At 35.8% G+C, this 18,048-nt stretch overlaps 2 protein-coding genes across 5 annotated transcripts in view; one reads left to right on the plus strand and one right to left on the minus strand.

The window, feature by feature from the left end:
- Positions 1–12,111, minus strand: part of LOC144630194 (thioredoxin domain-containing protein 3 homolog) — a 51,761-nt gene extending 39,650 nt beyond the window's left edge. For 2 of the 4 annotated variants that reach the window (XM_078488515.1, XM_078488512.1), the window contains exons 1-3: positions 11,032–11,099; positions 1,366–1,423; positions 434–537 (exon numbers count right to left, since the gene is read on the minus strand). In XM_078488515.1, the coding sequence (XP_078344641.1) occupies positions 434–537; positions 1,366–1,423; positions 11,032–11,076 (207 nt within the window). In that variant the 5' untranslated portion in view covers positions 11,077–11,099. Of the gene's footprint in view, positions 1–433; positions 538–1,365; positions 1,424–11,031; positions 11,101–11,980 lie in introns of those variants that run through there. The other 2 variants (XM_078488513.1, XM_078488514.1) reach the window with 2 other exon arrangements.
- LOC144630260 (uncharacterized) overlaps positions 1–18,048 on the plus strand; it is a 147,329-nt gene that overhangs the window by 95,684 nt on the left and 33,597 nt on the right. The window lies entirely within an intron of this gene.

The following is an 18,048-nucleotide window of genomic DNA, read 5'->3' on the forward strand; positions in this document are numbered from 1 at the left end:
AAATTTGCAAAAAAAAGCTTTAGCATCAGAGGGTATGGAACCCAGTATGTTGCCATGGTAATAAAATTAACAGCTCATATTATGGAACACAAGTGGTAGAAATATCTGTAATTTACAGTGAGACAACGAGCAGCCCCACCACTTTCAAATGCAAGTCCCCCTCAGTATAGTTAGCAAGTGCTTTTATTAGGGTGAGGAGGAAGATGGAATACATCAGTTTTCTTGAATAATTATATCTTTAAACAACACTTGCAGTTTCCTGAGAATTTTTCTTCAAGTAATTTGGAATGCATCATATTTAAGTAGCATTTAAAGTTACATTTCAAGTGAAATTTTAGCCAATCATATAAAATTTTATAAGGGCACATAAACGGAAAATTTGTTTACTGTGCATGCTCAGAAATTGTGACATAAAAACAGATTTGATACTTACAGTTGCAAACACAAGCAGGTCATCACCCAGTTCATTCTTTAGTCTCTTGAAGGAGCTGACAATGGCTTTGCATGGTCCACACCATGCTGCGTAGGAATCAACCACTGTGCAAATTAAAACACATCTTCGTTTTACTTCTTGTATGAGCCTGTGCATACGCTTTTTGTGCAGTATACATTTGGTAACACTGTGCATGCTCAGCTGTTTTTGAGACCTGACATGTTCATTTACATTAATTATATCCAAGATTCTTGTGTGTTACTTAACAAATCAACTCCTCATCTACATGTATGAATGCTTTTCATGGTTTATAATAAATGACCTAGATCATGACAAGGTGCCTTTTGATTGGTGTAATTGGCAAATATTGTAGATTTGACTGGGCATGATATATCCGAGTGAAGGTGTGATTGAGACCTAAATCACAGGGAAGAATGTGCAGTTGTCAGTCTGGGTTTAAGTAGTGGATAGAAGTGCTGTATATGAACCAAATTAAAAAAGTACACAACTGAAATGACAAAAATTAAATCAAATAACTATAAAAAAGCAAACAAACAGATTAAACTGCACAAACCTATCTTTAGCAGAAAAATAAAAGTGCAAAAGAGGGCCTAAAGTGTTATATTGCTTACAAATTTTGTTTAGATGGTGTAAGCATGAAAATGAAAGCACAAACTATAGTAGGACCTAATGTATTTTGTGGCGTTTTGACATGACAAAATCACCTCATTTGCCCCTCTAATGGGGCAACAGCTCATCAATGGTTTTTAAGAAGTGACAGCTCAAAAAACAACATAAAATTAGCTGCGTTTGAATAGGAACAAAATTGGTGTTTAACATACAAATTATGGCAATTCTAAAACAATTTTGCTTCAGATTTTTTTATCTGTCAAACATACATTACCAGATGCTCAATATTGAACTACATGTACCTAACAGTCCTTCCTTTGATAGCAGCTCATCCCACTGCTCTTGTGTTTTTACTTCAACCTTCAAGTAAAAAAGGCACATATACATTGTATTTATAGTTTGCTTGGCAAAGAACTACTTGTGGTCTGGAAAGCAGCTTCATTGTACATTTAGAATATTTAAACATTTCATACATGTACATAAGTCATTGAAAAGAAATCATGCACAAGTACATTACTCTTATTGAAACACTATAAATTAAAAGTTGGGATGGTTTCCACAGAACATTTACACAACAAAGGCAAAAAAAGTTACCAGTTGAAAAAGAATTTAAGAGCGTGCCTGCAGGTAACAGTTTGAGTACAATTAACAAAGACTTCTCAAATGGTTTGCATTCCATTGTGTATGGTTTTGAAAGTTGTTCTGTCCGTCGTTGATGTCAAAATGAGCCTCACGTTATGGCAATATTAATTAATGCTGTCCCAGGTATAACCGTGAAACGGAAGGTGGAAGAACATTCTTGTTTCAGCCATGTCACTTTGTTATTCTTAGAAGTATTTGGTCCAGAAAAAAAGGATAATTAATTAAAAGTGAATTGAGCTTATTAAAGTGATTGAAACTGCTTTTGTTGTTAAATAAACATTGCATTTCATGGCAGCTGGACATTTACAACATGATAAGGGTAGACTGATAAAGGTACATGTACCGTTGTTAAGTCCTGGAGGGGATTCCCCCGATTTATGGTGCAGAGAGATGACAGGAAAAAACTTTCTCTAACTTTTATTGTGAAATATAAACATGTTCAACTTGCCATTTTTACTTGACATGACTTCTGCTATTGCAAGATTTAATAACTAACGGTATAATTATAACGTAACCTGAATTACAAAAAGTAACATTTTAAATGAAAATGGAACAGCTCCTCATAACAAAACTATCACTGAACATCAGTCAGTACATATGAATGTTATTTAGTTTCTTTGGGTCTCAAGTTTGAACTCTGTAAACTTAGTTTCAGCGAATTAGTTTTTCTACTTGAATTCTGTCAAACTGAATTTTGGAAACAATCTATCATCAAGCTGGAACAGCTAGGCAACTTATAATTTATTAACTCCTCATAAGTCAACACAATTGACAATATTAGTTTCTCTCGGTCCTGAGGTGAAACTATATAAACTTGGTCTCGTTTAAGTAGTTCTACTTGAAATTTTGCTAAAAGTTAATGTCAGAAGCAATCTGTTATCGCACATTGAACTGGAATAGCTAGCTAGACAACTCGACTGATCCTAACGATAAAACTATCGACATTGGTCAATTTAATTGACAATGTTAGTTTCTTTTGGCTCCGAGGTGAAACAATAATTTTTATTAATAGCTTGACTAAATTACTTTTTCTACACGAAATTCTGCTAAAACTTAATTTCAGAAACAGTCTGTCAGCGCACATCATACTTCAAACTGGAACAACTAGGCAACTAACTTTTCATAACTTTCTTGAGCACATTTTCTGTTCATTCGCGAGGTCTTCAAAAGTGTATTTTGATCAAATATGTAGCGAAAGGAACAATAATGCGCTTTGGCAATTTTGGCGTCGAGCTCGACACGACAGATGCCATTTTGTAAAGTGTTAAGATGTTTGTTTCACCCCTCCCCCCACATATATGAACATGAGACAATGGCATGACTTTGTGGACAAAAAAAACCTTGTAGGCCAGGGGAAACAGGGAAAAGCGTGTTTAATTCACTTTCAATGCGGATTTAATGCATACATTAATTGTTTAACAGGAATGGAGTGACAAATCCAACCATCACTATACCTCATGATACCATGAGGTATACACATAGCCTGTAGAAAGTTTTCACTTTTCTTACGGGGTCAAAACCGTGTTTATTCCAATTAATGCTTCCCTCGAATAAACGCCGCACATTAGGGCAGAAATATCAATAAACACCGCCCTTGAATAAACGCTGCATCATGATTCCAATAATAGAGTCAAAAAGCAAATGCAGTAATATTGATAAAGTTTGATAAAGAGCAATTAGCCTCAAAAAACATCTTTTACTTGATTGTAACAATGTTTTTTCATAGATTTTGAAAAAGCATTTGATTCCCTAGAGTGGAAGTACCTGTTTAAAGTCCTTGAATTAATGAACTTTGGGCCAATTTTCCAAAAATGGATCCACACCTTCTATTCCAATATCACCAGCTGTGTGATTTTTTTTTTAGTATTTTTTTTTTTTTTATTATTGCAACACACACACACACACAAAAATACATCACAAAAAAGTAAACAATACAGCTACTTACAGACCAATTGCATACAAAAGTTAAGATAAAATAACTTACACTTATTTTGCACTTGTCATGTAATATATACAAAGTAATACAAAGACAAATAAAGGGAAATATACACAGGAAATAAAGTAAATATGAGGGCTATGCATTAGACTAATACCCGAACACATGTTACAACTTTGTTATCATTCTTACTTTTTTTTTTCTTTTTCTTTTTTTTTTTTTTAGTGCGAGCAAAGTTATTGTGCAATAAGATACCCGGAGAAAGTTATTCAGTCATTGTTTGAAAATGAGAGCAGTTTTCTAATTTCCATTGAACAGTGACTTTACTCACGAATTCATTGACAGAGAGTTTTTTCTCAAGACATTTAGAAGCATAGATATATTGTTTGGCCAAGCTGATGAGGAAGTCTAATCTGCGCTTTATGGGACTGGAAAGCCCTTCAAACAGATGCGATATGTCATGAAGAGCAATTTGTTTATTGGATAAAATGATCGGAGTATCTTGACAATGATTAAACCAAGATAAAATTTGTGAATAAAAGATTACAGAATCATTACAGTCAATAAAGGTATGTTCAATTGAGTCCGAACTAGAACAAAAAATACATTTGTCGTCGTTGGCTAGATGGTAACGTTTGAGTTCTTTCTTCGTAACAGTTATTCTATGCAAGAAACGAAAACCGAATTGACGCAGTTTGTTATCTTTAGTTGATCGGTATATTGCTTGGAACTTTTCACTCCAGTTAGTAAAATTTTCAGGAAATCTTTCCTGCCACTTTTGTACACCACTTGGAATAATAAAACTGTGATTGGTTACTAGTTGGTAATAATTTTTGCAGCATGCTACAGCTAGGTTAATCGAGGTTTCAGTTGAGGAGATGAAAGCGGAGTTTGATGAGAGATCGCGTGAAGGTATTAATGTTTGTGCAGCTTTCCTTTTAAGATGAGATGAGATGGCTGCAATGAGCTGGAAATAATACATGTAATTTGTTGTAATGTTGAATTTATTACTAAACTCTTCGTAAGATAAGAAATTGCCATTAGGATTTAACACATCCTGCACAAAAACAACTCCACGTTCAAGCCATGATTTCCAAAATAAAGTAGCATTTTCTATAGTTATCGACTTGTTGTTCCAGATAATAAATTCACCATTTGGGAAAATGTTGGTTATGCTCAAGAGTTCTTGAAAGTATTGGAGAAGTTCTCGATAGAAGAGGGGCAGACCCTTATCTAACAGTGCCACATTATAATTGCATTTGAGGAGAAGCGGAAGGCCACCATAATTTCGGAAGTAGTAGTTCGGTATTGCCTTCCATTTACCACAAGAATTTCCTAGGAGCCTACCAATCCAGGCCAGGCGCAAAGATTTAACTAACATATTGAAGTTGACGAAGTTAATTCCCCCTTCTACAACTGGTTGGTACATTACAAGTCTTTTTATTTTATCCTTCCTATTTTTCCACAGAAAAGCGAAAAGATTCTCCTGAACAGTTTTAATGACCGCTTCTGGGACAGTCAGCATAGATGCTGCATACACCAACTGTGACACACCTAAAGCTTTCGCCAGCAAAGATTTGCCATAAATTGTGAGATCCCTTGAGAGCCATAAATTTAATTTCATTTTCATTTTATTCACCTTTGAATAAAAGTTTTCTTCGATACATTTGTTTGTGTTATAGGATAAGTGGACTCCAAGAATTTTAATAGGTTCTTTTGTGGCTTAATCAAGTATCTTCTGGTTGCTATCTTTCATAGAGCCTATCCACATTGCTTTTGTTTTTTTCTTGTTTAATTTCAGTCCTGAAATAGTTCCAAAACAATCCAAAATATTTAAGTATGGTTTAAGAGATGTAGCATTTTTTGTTATTAAAGTAGTATCGTCGGCAAACTGTGAAATCTTAACCTCCTGTTCGTCTGGAAGAGAGATACCTTTGCAGTTTGAGTCTTGGCGTATTTTTAAAGCTAGCAGTTCAACCGCAAGGATAAAGAGAAACGGACTCAAAGGGCAGCCTTGGCGGACCCCTCTTGATATATTGAAATAATTCGTTAAAAAGCCTCCGTTTATGATTGCACTTTGTACACCATTGTAAAGGATTGAAATCCATCTGATAGCATTTGGGCCAAAATTAAACACTTTCAAAGTTTTAGCAATAAAATCCCATTCAAGGCTATCAAAAGCTTTTTCAAAGTCTATAAAGAGGAGCAGACCAGCGGTCCTTTTTGCATCTAAATGCTCCATTAAATCGCTTAAAAGTCTTATGTTTTGACCTATATACCTTCCCTTGACAAAACCGGTTTGATCGGAGTTAATTAGTTTTGGTAAACACTTCTCTATTCTCTTTGCGAGAGCTTTTGACAGAATTTTATAATCTAGATTGAGAAGAGATATGGGACGCCAGTTAGAAAGTTCAGAAAGGGCTTCGTCAGTTTTGGGTATTAAGGTTATTATTCCCCTCCTTTGGGAAATGGAAAGGTACCCACTTTCAAAAGCTGCATTGAAAGAGTTCAACAGATCTCTCCAGATAAGATCATAAAAGGCCACATAAAATTCTTTAGTAAACCCATCTTCACCTGGTGTTTTATTGTCCGAGAAAGAAATTACAACCTCTTTTAACTCCTCGTAGGTAAAATCGTGCTCTAGCGAATCTTGTTCCTCGGCGTTAAGTTGTGGAATTTCAATATCTTCAATAAACGACTCAAACCTCTGTCTTCCGGTACCTTGTGGCTCTCTGTTATGGCTCATTCTCGATGCATACATGTTGCTATAGAAACTCTCCAGTTCTTTCTCGACCTGTTTTGAATTTGATGTCACCTCGCCATTTTCTAATTTTACTTCGCGTATGAGCTTTTTTTCATAATTCGTCTTCTCCAGGTTAAAAAAATATTTAGTCGGTTTTTCCCCCTGTTCAAGCCATTTCGCCTTTGATCTAAACATAGCCTCTTTCCCTCTCTGTTCATATATATTTTTTAATTCTTCTTTTGCAGTTTCATATTCCGTTAAAACTTTCCGGTCTAAGACTTCGAAATCAGTATTACAAATTTTATAATCAAGTTCTTGTAGCTCGTTTTGAAGTGTTATTTCTCTTTTTCTGAGTTCAGATTTTTTTTGTTTAGAAAAATTCATTGATTTCATACGTATTTCCATTTTAATCAATTCCCACAATAGTTGCTTATCGGTGACGTCAGAATATTTTACATGTATTTGTGGATAAAAGAATGCAATCCGTTCCTTAAATTCATCATTTTTAAGAAGGGAATTATTAAATTTCCACTCAGCTGTGTGATAAATAACGGATTTGCGTCCGATTTCTTCCAGCTTCAAAGAGGAGTCCGACAAGGATGCCCCTTATCGGGGCTCTTATTTGTCCTGGCAATTGAGGTACTTGGCCAAGCGATTAGGAATAATGAAAATATCTATTCAGTGGTTTGAAAATTAACGACACCGAATTAAAATTAAGTATGTACGCGGATGATATCACAGCCTTTATAAAAGATGATCGCTCAGCTAATCACTTGTTTAATCTTTTAAATGATTTTGGAGGCTGTTCAGGTTTAAAAATAAATACTTCTAAAACGGAGGGAATGTGGCTGGGCATTCTTAAATGCAACTTGGGTCAACGTTCTAAATTTAATATTTCGTGGCCTGAAAAATATGTAATCGCGCTAGGTGTGGCCTTCGCATATGATCAGTCTGTTAGTTATAAAATTAATTTCGAGGAAAAACTTGTTGCGCTAAAGAAAATTTTAAACCAATGGACGACCAGAGGCTTAACTTTAATGGGAAGAATTTGTATCATCAAAACCCTCGCTATCTCCAAGCTTGTTTATAAAACCTCCGTTCTCACAACACCACCAAATTTTTCTGGTAAAGTTAATGATATTTGTTTCAAGTTCGTATGGAACTTTAAGCCTGATAAGGTCAAACGTAACATGCTTATTGGTCCTATAGAGAAAGGTGGCCTTAACATGGTAGATTTCAACATGATGAACAAATCTTTAAAGGAAGCATGGGTTAAACGTTTATATGAAGCTGGTGATAACAAATGGTGCTCCCTCTTCTCATCTGCTACATCCCAATATGGTGGTTCGTTTCTTTTGGAATGTAATTTTAATGTATCTGATCTTAATTTCGTCTCGTATGTACCGTCCTTTTACAAGGAAGTATTGAATGTCTGGCAGGAGCTACATTCTAAAGACCCTTCTTCTGCTAAGGAATATGAAAACGAAATTATTTGGAATAGCCGCTATATTAAAATAGATGGTAAATCAGTCTTCTATCCATCTTGGCATAGAAAAGGAGTTATTAAAATCGGTCATCTGCTAAATGAGAACAGAACGTTTTTATCCTGGTCTGAGTTTCAACATAGATATGGTGTGACGGTAAACTTCTTAACGTATTACGGCCTTCTCACCGCGATCCCTGAAGAATGGAAAAAATCAATTTTAAATTCCGAACGAATGCTTACCGATGTTGACAGTAATGAACTTCCTCTTGCGAAGGTCACCGCCAAATCTGCTCGCGAACTGCTTGTTATGAAAGTGTTTAAAGCCCCAAACATAGAAACTAAGCTTACAGAAAAACGTCTTCCTGCTAAAGCCATTTATGAATTGCCATTCAAAGTTACAATAGAAAATAAACTCAGATGTTTCCAATACAAGGTCATACATAACATTCTACCCACTAATAACAGACTTTACAAAATGAAATTGAAAAGTTCTCCCAGTTGTGATCGTTGTAGCTCTTCATACGAAACTTTACCTCATTTGCTGTATGAGTGTCCGACGGTACAATTATTCTGGAAAAAAGTTATTGCATGGTGGAATGAAAAACGTTCAGAAAATATCACCTTAATTGACACATATTTTTTACGGTTATAAACCAGATTTAAGTAATTTTTATGCCCTGAATCATTTCCTCATCATCGCCAAGTATCACATTTTTCTGTCCTGGTTGAATTCAGCATATCCGAATCTAGATATCTTCCTTCTCTTACTCAATCAAAAGATTCTCTATGAACCCACAATCGCTTTTAAAATAATAGTTTGACGAAATTCAAAGCAAAATGGACAACACTTTGTGCCTGAGTTCCCCCAAGTTACCCCGCCACCTGCCCAGAGGTTGTGCCGCAATCTATTTATTTATTTATTTATTTTTCGTTTCATAGTAAAATAAAATACATACAGTTAGTATTAGAGTTAGTAGTAAAAAATTGAACTTTGTAAATAGATTGTAACTTTAAAATGTAATAGTAATATAATGTAATATTTTTTGTAAGTGCGCTATTTGTTATAGTAGGTATTGTAAGGCGTGTTATTGCGATATCATTATTTAAAAAGAAAATGTATATTAAATAATGTAATAAGTAAAAAAAACAAAAAAAAAAACAATGTTTTAAGATTTTGAAAATGACTTTTCAGACAAGCATTTTAAAAACAGAAATAAAAAACATTTTTTCTGTTTTAAAAATTCAAATGTTCAGTTACCATACTGTTGTTATCAAGAAATAAATTGAATTTTAAATAAATGCTGCACTCGAATAAATACAGTATGCAATCGTTACAAATTGAAAAATGTATGGTGTAAAGATAAAATGAGCAGTGACAGAAAAGTGTCTGTAAAAGCAAGGCCCTTGTAGAATGTCATCGCTTCTGCATACATTGCATGTCATTCCCTTTTACTTTTCTTGGGGTGGGAATCTCTGTATAATACATATAGAATACTGCATGGAAAGTGCGCGAGTATGGTATTTACCCACGAGTTGGCGACCAACGAGTGCGTAAATACTGTACAAAGCACTTTCCATGTGGTATTGTGCTTATGATATATGTACTGAGATTGTCATTGAATTCATTGAACAAAGATACTCCAACAGTCCAAGCAATTATAATAAGTTATTTTCATCGGTCAACAGCACGTCCAGCAGCTTTGTATTTGCTTCCACAGCCTTCTTTTTTCGGTTCTTTTTGTTTTGATTGTTCAAGTCAACTTAAGGGGATAACCTGCAAGATGCTTATTATTTCTTCTGGAGCTATTATGCACTTTCGCTCGTCGTGTTCTTCACTTGTCAATAATATTCATCCAACAACGTCATGTCTGCTTTGCTTTTATCTTCTGTGCTTTTGTTTTCCTGACGTTCGACGTATTCTTCTGCCAAAGAACCGTGGGCTTTTTACTTTTGTTTTTCTTAGAAATACCGAGGAGTTTCAAGGTAAACGTTGGAATTATTTTAATTGAAAAAAGGATAGCTTTTTAGCTACCCCAAGAAATGGCCTGTGTGCAAAACGCCACCAATCAGCCTTGGAAGAAAACTTCAACTTGATATGTCTCACATGTCAAAAAACATGAAGTAACTCTTGCCTTGGGCACCCTTGGTACCCGCGGGGGTACACAGCTTCTCGTTGGATGTATCATTTTCCTCACACGTGAAAAAAGAGAGACGCGCCATTTGATTGGTTTACATCGGTTTGTGAACGAAAATTTACTTAGCAGCTTTTCAGTGAGTAAATCTTGGTACGTATATAATAGATACAGTTGAACCCCGCTAATTTAAACTCGGTTATTTTGAATTCCCTGTTATTTCAAACAAAAATCCATTTCCCTTTGATTTGCCCTTCAGTCATTTACCATTGGCTACCGGGTATTTTAAACTCCTGTTATTTCGAACTTTGTTTGTTTCCCCTGACAGTTCGAAATAACAGGCTTCAACTGTAGTATTTACGTGAATATCAAAGCAACATGGACTTTTACAGTTTCACACAGTTCAAAAGCTCAAAGTAATCCTGAATTGACACCTGAGCTCGAGTCTGTTGCAAAAATTAGTTCATCTTACCTGCAACCTAAAAAGGCCCTCTTTCGGGACAATTGCAGCTGCATAATTAGCATAACAAGAATTTGTCTATATTATATAAATAACAAAACTAGAAAGGAAAAGAGACAGCCTATATCCCGACAGGATCCCAGGAAAGAAATTTACATAAACGATTCAGAATCAATTCAAAATTGTATCCCTATTAAACCAAGTGTATTTCACGGATTTCCCGCGCGACGCTGTATTCCCATGAGAACAAGTCATTTAGTCATTTCAATTTACTGCATTCTGCTGACTTCTTAACTAGTCATTACTCATAAAAAAGGTTAAGCAGTTAACTTGAATTACACAGCAACAGAATCCGAACTCGTAACCAGCGATAATATTACAATAAACAGACAACGCTTGCAGTTCGTACAAAAGACAACCGATGACTGCTATGTAATGTTATTATGCCTCATTCACGGCTCTAGAGCTAATAAATACCAGTTCCAAATCTTACAATTCCACAATTCATGGATATATATATTCAATGTATTCCTACATCTAATCAGACATAAGTTCAAAAAAAGTCTTGCCTGTAATGGTTTGAGCGCCTCGGGATTCTTCTTGATGTACGCCATATTGGATTCAAGGATCACTTGGATACAAAATGGTCGCCAAGATACTAACTAATTTTATTCATATCTAACCACATATGGTTAATGTTTATCGAACTGTTTATCGTTTCACGGTAGGTAGACAGATTATAAATATTTTATACACCTTTGTATCAACACTACGATGTAAATTGAGTGGAAAATGCGGCACAATATTTAAGTTGCGTGAAGCTTATGACAAGCCAAATGTGGTCATACGCGCTCGTTTTTTTCGACTTTCATAATCTTCAAAGGTTTTAATTTAATGAGACAAATTTCAAACAAAACTGCAAAAACTGGTTACCTAGGCGAGAAAGGAATGGCAAACAAACCAGGAAGTACAATGTTTGCTAAAGTTACACGTTTTGATATGGATATCAATATTCTGATTATATTAGCTTACAATGGTCATAGATTCAAGAAGTCAAACATAAAAGATAAGCTCCATGCGTGAAGGTTAAGCTTACTACAGTTTTTACACGAGATTTCGGTACACAAAATGTAATCTTAGAAATTAAAACTAATATATTGCCTTTGCAAAAATAAGCAGGCTTCATGTTTGTAGGTAATTTCAGTTATGTTTACAGATTCACTTTTCACTTCATTGCTTCGGTCTTGTTCTGGGCAAGTGGTTCAATATTGATAAAGAAAGCAACTAAAATTGTTTACTTTACCTCTTTTTGCAAACTCAGGTATCGATATCTCAAAAGTTTTATAAATGAAATCCATAAATACATCTTTAAAACTCTATGGAATATTTACGGTATAAACATCAAGACCTAACAGCTGACCTAAGCTTACTTGTCTGCAAGACGTGACTTCAGACACTTTTCAGGGTGCGGAGAAAGAGTTAAGTTAAGCTTAAAAAATAAACGAACGCTGTACTAACCTGAAGCTCGACTTTTCCTTTAGATTTTGCCATTTCTTTTGATGCTACAAAGAGGTGTTAGAAAACCGAAAACAGTTGATCATCAATCCCCCCGTGCAGTGATTTCAAGTTCGAGCGGAGGCTCACAAAAGAGAATTATGGTTTCCATGGAAACTGCCGGGAGGCTGGACCTTCAGCTTCAGAGCAGAAAGGTCAAATAGTGAATGTCAGTCACATTCGCCTTCGCACTGCAGAAAACACGAAAATTTAACACACGGATTATCCAAAACCATTTCTTCACTCGCCATTTCATCAAAACAAAAACTTAAATGTCACATTTTAAAACAGATGTAAGTAAATCTGCAAATCTGAATACCTAGAACTGAAATAAAAACCTCAAATCTCAACCATAGACAAGCTCTCACCAAATAATATTCAGGAAAACGAAGTTCATTTCTTATTTCATTATGACCGATACAATAATATTAGACAACAAATCGCAAACAACATAATAAAAAATATCCGAAATTTGATTGTTTTGGTAACACAGAGAAAACAATGTTTCTATTTGTAATGTTGAGAATTTCAGGTATTTATAAAAAACTAGGTTAATACTTCATAAAGTGAAAGCATACATGTATATGAAAACTCTGTAATCCTAGTCTTTAAAACCTTATGAAAAGCCTTGTAACTGACTACGTTTTTTCTTTACTTTTCATTTGTGCTATTGTTATTTCATATATTTTGAGTTTTGCGATCATTGTCAGATTAAGTTAACACCAGAATACCTAATTTTTTGGATCGGACTAAGGCAACGCGGCAAATATTTTACAGAAAACTACTTTTTGTTGGTATTTGTTCCTCTAAAAAAATCAGCGTTTTGCTATTATATGTAATATATTAACGGGCGAATCAATATAACAGCAAGGATATCATTCTGAGCAACAGGCGTTTCATACCCGCCGACCGACCGGTTAGCTCAGTTGCTAGAGCGACGGACTACAGTGCGGGAGGTCTCGGGTTCGAGTCCCAGACCGGACCAACACTTAGGGTCTTAAAATAACTGAGGAGAATATACTGCCTTTACAATAATACCTGCAAATGGTTAGATATTCTAGTCTTCTCGGATAAGGACGATAAACCGTAGGCCCCGTCTCCTGCATCTTCAGTGTTATGGTCAGTAGGGGACGTAAAAGAACCCACACACTCATCTTAAAGAGTAGGGCATGGGGTTCCCGGTGTTGTGGTCTGGTCTTTGCCACTTGTACTGTGCTTCTGTGAAATGCTCGGAGATATTAGCTGTATAAGCTACTCTTTAAATCCGAGAGTAAACAAAGTGATGATACCCAGGCACCGCTATTATGAACTATTATGCCGGACTCGGATCCCCAGCGGATATGAACCACCTCCCTCCCCCATCACTGATCTGGACTCCCGCCAAACTTTTTTAAAACTTTTTTTTACAATTCCTTTCTTATTCAAAATCGAGACAGCCTGAGAAGTAATGCAACACTTCTGTTCTCCCCAGCCAGCAGCTCCCCATCCAATTCTGGACTGATCCATCCCAGAAGTCGGAAAATACAGTTGACTTCCGACACTTCAACTGGAACATGAAGGCCCCGGCAAAATTAATTTCCATTAGATAAAGCTCTTGCATTTACTATAATTTTACCCCGGCTATGCAACTCGAACCTCCCGCTAACTCGAACTGTTTATCTTCCTTCAGGTAATTGCCTTTGTGAATTCATCCTCTACAACTGGAACCACATTAGCTGAAGTCTAATAAGGTACTACTCCTTCTACTTTGTTGTGTTGGCTTATTGCTCTTCAGATCTGTTTAGTTTTGTTTTCAGGTTTTGTTAGGATTTCTTGTGTGGTTTTGCTGGCCTTTCATTTGCCTTTGTTTGAAAATGTTACCGCCTAAACATCGAGGAAAGAGGACATTTGTATGCCTGTATCTCTGTCATCCCATCGCGCTCAATCAGCTGATCACGGAAAAGAAGAGATGACGTCACAAGTGGTTAATGCTGAAAAACTATTTTTCACGATCAACAATAATAGTTATTCTTAAAAATACAGGATTAAATCATATATAAAAGTCAAAAAACCAAAAAAATATTTTGAGAACCGAACGTTACGGTTCTTATAACATTTTTTTTTATTTTTAGAGATCAATTTTCCCTTTTTCAGCAGATATTACCGGTCAACATTTATCACCGGCACCTAACTTTTCATATGTATTTTATCAAATAAAATAGAGATGCATTATTAAACCTGGAATCCATGCCTCACTCTAAAACATCCTGGACACGGAGCATAAGCAAGGCCTTGTTTATAGCGCCTAGCTGGTGCTTTAGGAACACGTGGTGGGTATGTCGGCAGTGGTTGCCTCAGCACAAATTCCTTGGTGAATTCTTTCACTTCACTCATCTCTTCGTCAGAGTTAAATTCACTTTCCTTGCTAAAGGAGTGGCAGCTAATAGACCTGCTCTGCCCCATGCTGCTGCCGTCTGTAATAGTTGTTTGTGGAAGAGACATTTTCTTTCTTCTTCGATTATTGTATAGTCAGTTATCCTGCCTGCTGAATCAAATTACATGTATCTTATTAGGCAGTCAATTAGAGACTTCAAACTAGAAGACGGAAAAATCTGACAGAATATCGTCAAACGTGAATTTAAGGACCGGGTAAAACTGTCTTAAAATTCAAAACTTTTATAGTTTGAAGACGATCAAATTAGGTAAATGGGAAGCCGTAGAACGCAATAGCAGCCTTTTTCCCGGTGTAACAAAAAAATCTCCGTCCTGATTACTTAAGCAGATAAGACTAGTTCTTACGTCTACGTCATGGACGGATGAACTAGAGACTGGAAACTCGTCTTAAATGAAAAACGTTTTGTGTGACTGGAAAAAAGTATTGAAAGGGAAGGAAAATGAAAAAATGAAAACGGATACGCATGTGTAAGTTCACTTGCGAAATTTCGACGGGCGAAGACAACTCGAATCGATGCACTTACCATGCTAACGACGAATCGATACACTAACGGCTGTTCAGGCGGAAAAGCGAATTTTTGACGAGAATGTTTATAAAATCCTTATTAAACGGATGACTCGAAAATTCACCGGGAAACCCCAGTATAAATAATACACCACTACTTAAAGAATGTTGGAAAACAGTTTTGCTTGCAATATACTCAGCAGTTTGGAAGCAAGTTTTACTGTTTCAACAGTTATTAAAAATATTGGCCGATAACTTTGTTTAGTTCAAAAACATAATCAAGACAGATGGTAGCCGACGTTTACAGCAAAAATATTGTTGCTTTATACAAACATAATAAAACACAGCGTTCTATTCAGACAGCTTAGTGGGTCCACTTTTTTCATTTCATGTGCCCTCATATACATTCAGTGGAAATAAGTTTAACTCGGTTAAAGAGCGGCATTACCACATTACGGACTCAGTCTGTAATTAATTCTCGATTTTTTCACAACCATTCGCCACTAATTTCTATTTAAGTTGTTTTGTAATATTTTAATAATTTTGTAATATTGACATGATAAGCTATCTTACCTTGTAAAAGATGGCAGCTTCCTTGCACAGAATTCTTATAAAAAGCAGGGATTTAATTTTGGAAAATAACCCAGAATGATTACTCCACTGATCAAACTATAGCTATTTTCTTTCAAACACTTTATGTTGTGGTTTACTTTGTATGAACTGCATAAATAATTAAACAATTAAACCAACACATGATAGGCTCAGCCTCTGATTGACTGAATTCATGGATTTGTTGGAGATAATTGTTGACCATTGTTCACAAAGAACCCCGCAAATTAAAGAACCTTTTATTTAATAATGGAACATTAATGGAATTCGAATTTAATTCACAAAGTAAGATACCAGTGTAAGAGTAGGCGAAAAACGATAACAAATAAAAACTGGTAAACTCTATAACTCTGCTGAAATGAATGAAATGGTTTCCCTGGGGTGTAAATACTAGTTATACAACGCTTTGATGTCTGACCACTATACCGAGAAATGAGGCACCAACCAAAATTATAAAGCCATCATTGTCCTGCAAACAAACAGGGCACAAATCCCCAGAGTGATTAATACTCATAATAATTACCATATTTATTTGATTAAGCGCCCTGGGCGCTTATTAAATTTTTGGACCTTGAGAGTGGGCGCTTATTTGAGGTGGGCGCTTATTCGAGGCTGAGTGCTTATTAAATTTTCACCATTTTTAGCAAGTAGTTCATTTTATTTTGCAAGAAAACCATATATAATAACAAAACGTGAAGATGTTCCAAAGCTGAATTTTAACGGTTCATTGAAAGTTTCCGTAAAATAAAAACTCGGTCTTCGGGGTAGTCAATTGGTGGTACTAAGCCAATTTCAATTTTAATTTCAAATATTAATCATTATTAACTTCTCAACCTCGGATATTGCATTTCTAGCTTTCTGATTGGTTTACTGAATCCCGGTTATCAGCTCGTATACCTTTGTTTGACCTTATATGGGAAATGAGTGCGGCAAGTGCCGCTCAACGTAAAATTTTTCTGCGGGAAGCGACAGTTCCATCAAAAAAATGGTTTTGAACAGCAAATTTGGCGAGCTTTATGAACAAGAAATAATTAGCGGTGCCTACAAAAAACACAGAAATGCCATAGTAAATTTAACTACGCAAAACAAAAGGATAGATGAGAAAAGTGTAATTAATAATACTTTTAAACTGAACGCACAACAAGAGCGAGTGAATATAAAAGTAGAAAAGCAGCAAATAATTTACGAAAGAACGGCAAACTGACACAGTTTCATTCAGTGTACGTCATAAAACTAGGCTCAGCACTTCAGAAAGGTTTGTTACCTTTCAATCTTGGTTTTGTCCTTTCATACTTCAATAAACCTGTTCCACTTTGAGCTCAATTTCGCTTCAAATAATATAGCAGTCTTGATGACAGCCGTGGACCGGAGCCGTAAAGAAGTACAATGTAAACACTTGCTTCGTTCGACTTGCACAAGACTTGTAGTTTCCAGAAAAGGTTTTGCTTCGGATCTTCTCGTAAATCTTGACTGTTGTCCGGCACAATTTCCAGGATATTTAGACGACTTTAGAGGGGATTGTTTGAGGAAAATCTTCTGAAGAAAACTCTCTTGCTCGCTTTTCTCGTATGTTTCATTCAACTCAAGAAGTGAACACCGCGCCAGAAATTTTCGCGCCTCCTCATACTATCACTTCGTTTACATCAAAATGAACTGTCCAGTCGATTTAAACTTGAGAAGAATTTAATAAAACAATTATTCCATTCGCCCTTGTTGGATACGAGTCGTTATAGCCAACTCGGCGCTTCGCGCCTCGTTGGCTATTTACCACCTCGTATCCAACGCGGGCTCATGGAATAATTGTTAAGTATACCACTCGAAAGCGTTGCATAACTAGTATGTATACCACGAGAAAGTGTTGTGTAACTATTCTATACCATGCCATAGAAAATACGCTTACTAAACTTTCATAACTGGTGTTATCTGAACTATAAGAACGTTGAGCGTATGTAGGGGAACAGATCGAAAACGTTTAGCATCAATTTTAACAGCTTTTACCTTAAGTTTTATTTTTTAGAGCCATGATAGCTTTTATCGAAATACGTTTTCAAGTTGAAAAGTCGTAAATAAAGCAACATTTAGCCCTGTTCAGTACTGTAATCGAGCAGAGGGGAGCTTATAATCGGAAGCATTTTTTTGTTCCAGGTAGATGGGCCTATAGCCGGAGGGGCTTATTAGTAGGATAGCGTATAACCGGAGTTTTACGGTATATGTTAACACGTTCAATATCTTAAATGCGTACCATTTTCAAAGATGATAGTACCAAGAGGCGTGAAAACTCAGCGCACTAGAAAATCTTGCCCAAGTTCGTCCAATAGAGTACTCTCGTCTCACAGGTTCTTTCTTCTACTGTCGCCCTGACGCTAATAGCTGCTCGTAGCACGACTTAATTTCAGGAACGACTTAATTTCAGTTATAAAAAAAAAGAACCAGGGTAAAGAAATAATAAATTCGTTAATTAATAAAGACGGAAACGAGATTTTTG

Source organism: Oculina patagonica, chromosome 11 (genome assembly GCF_052425735.1).
Source record: "Oculina patagonica isolate OP01 chromosome 11, crgOcupat, whole genome shotgun sequence".
In the NCBI taxonomy this organism is placed as follows: domain Eukaryota; kingdom Metazoa; phylum Cnidaria; class Anthozoa; order Scleractinia; family Oculinidae; genus Oculina; species Oculina patagonica.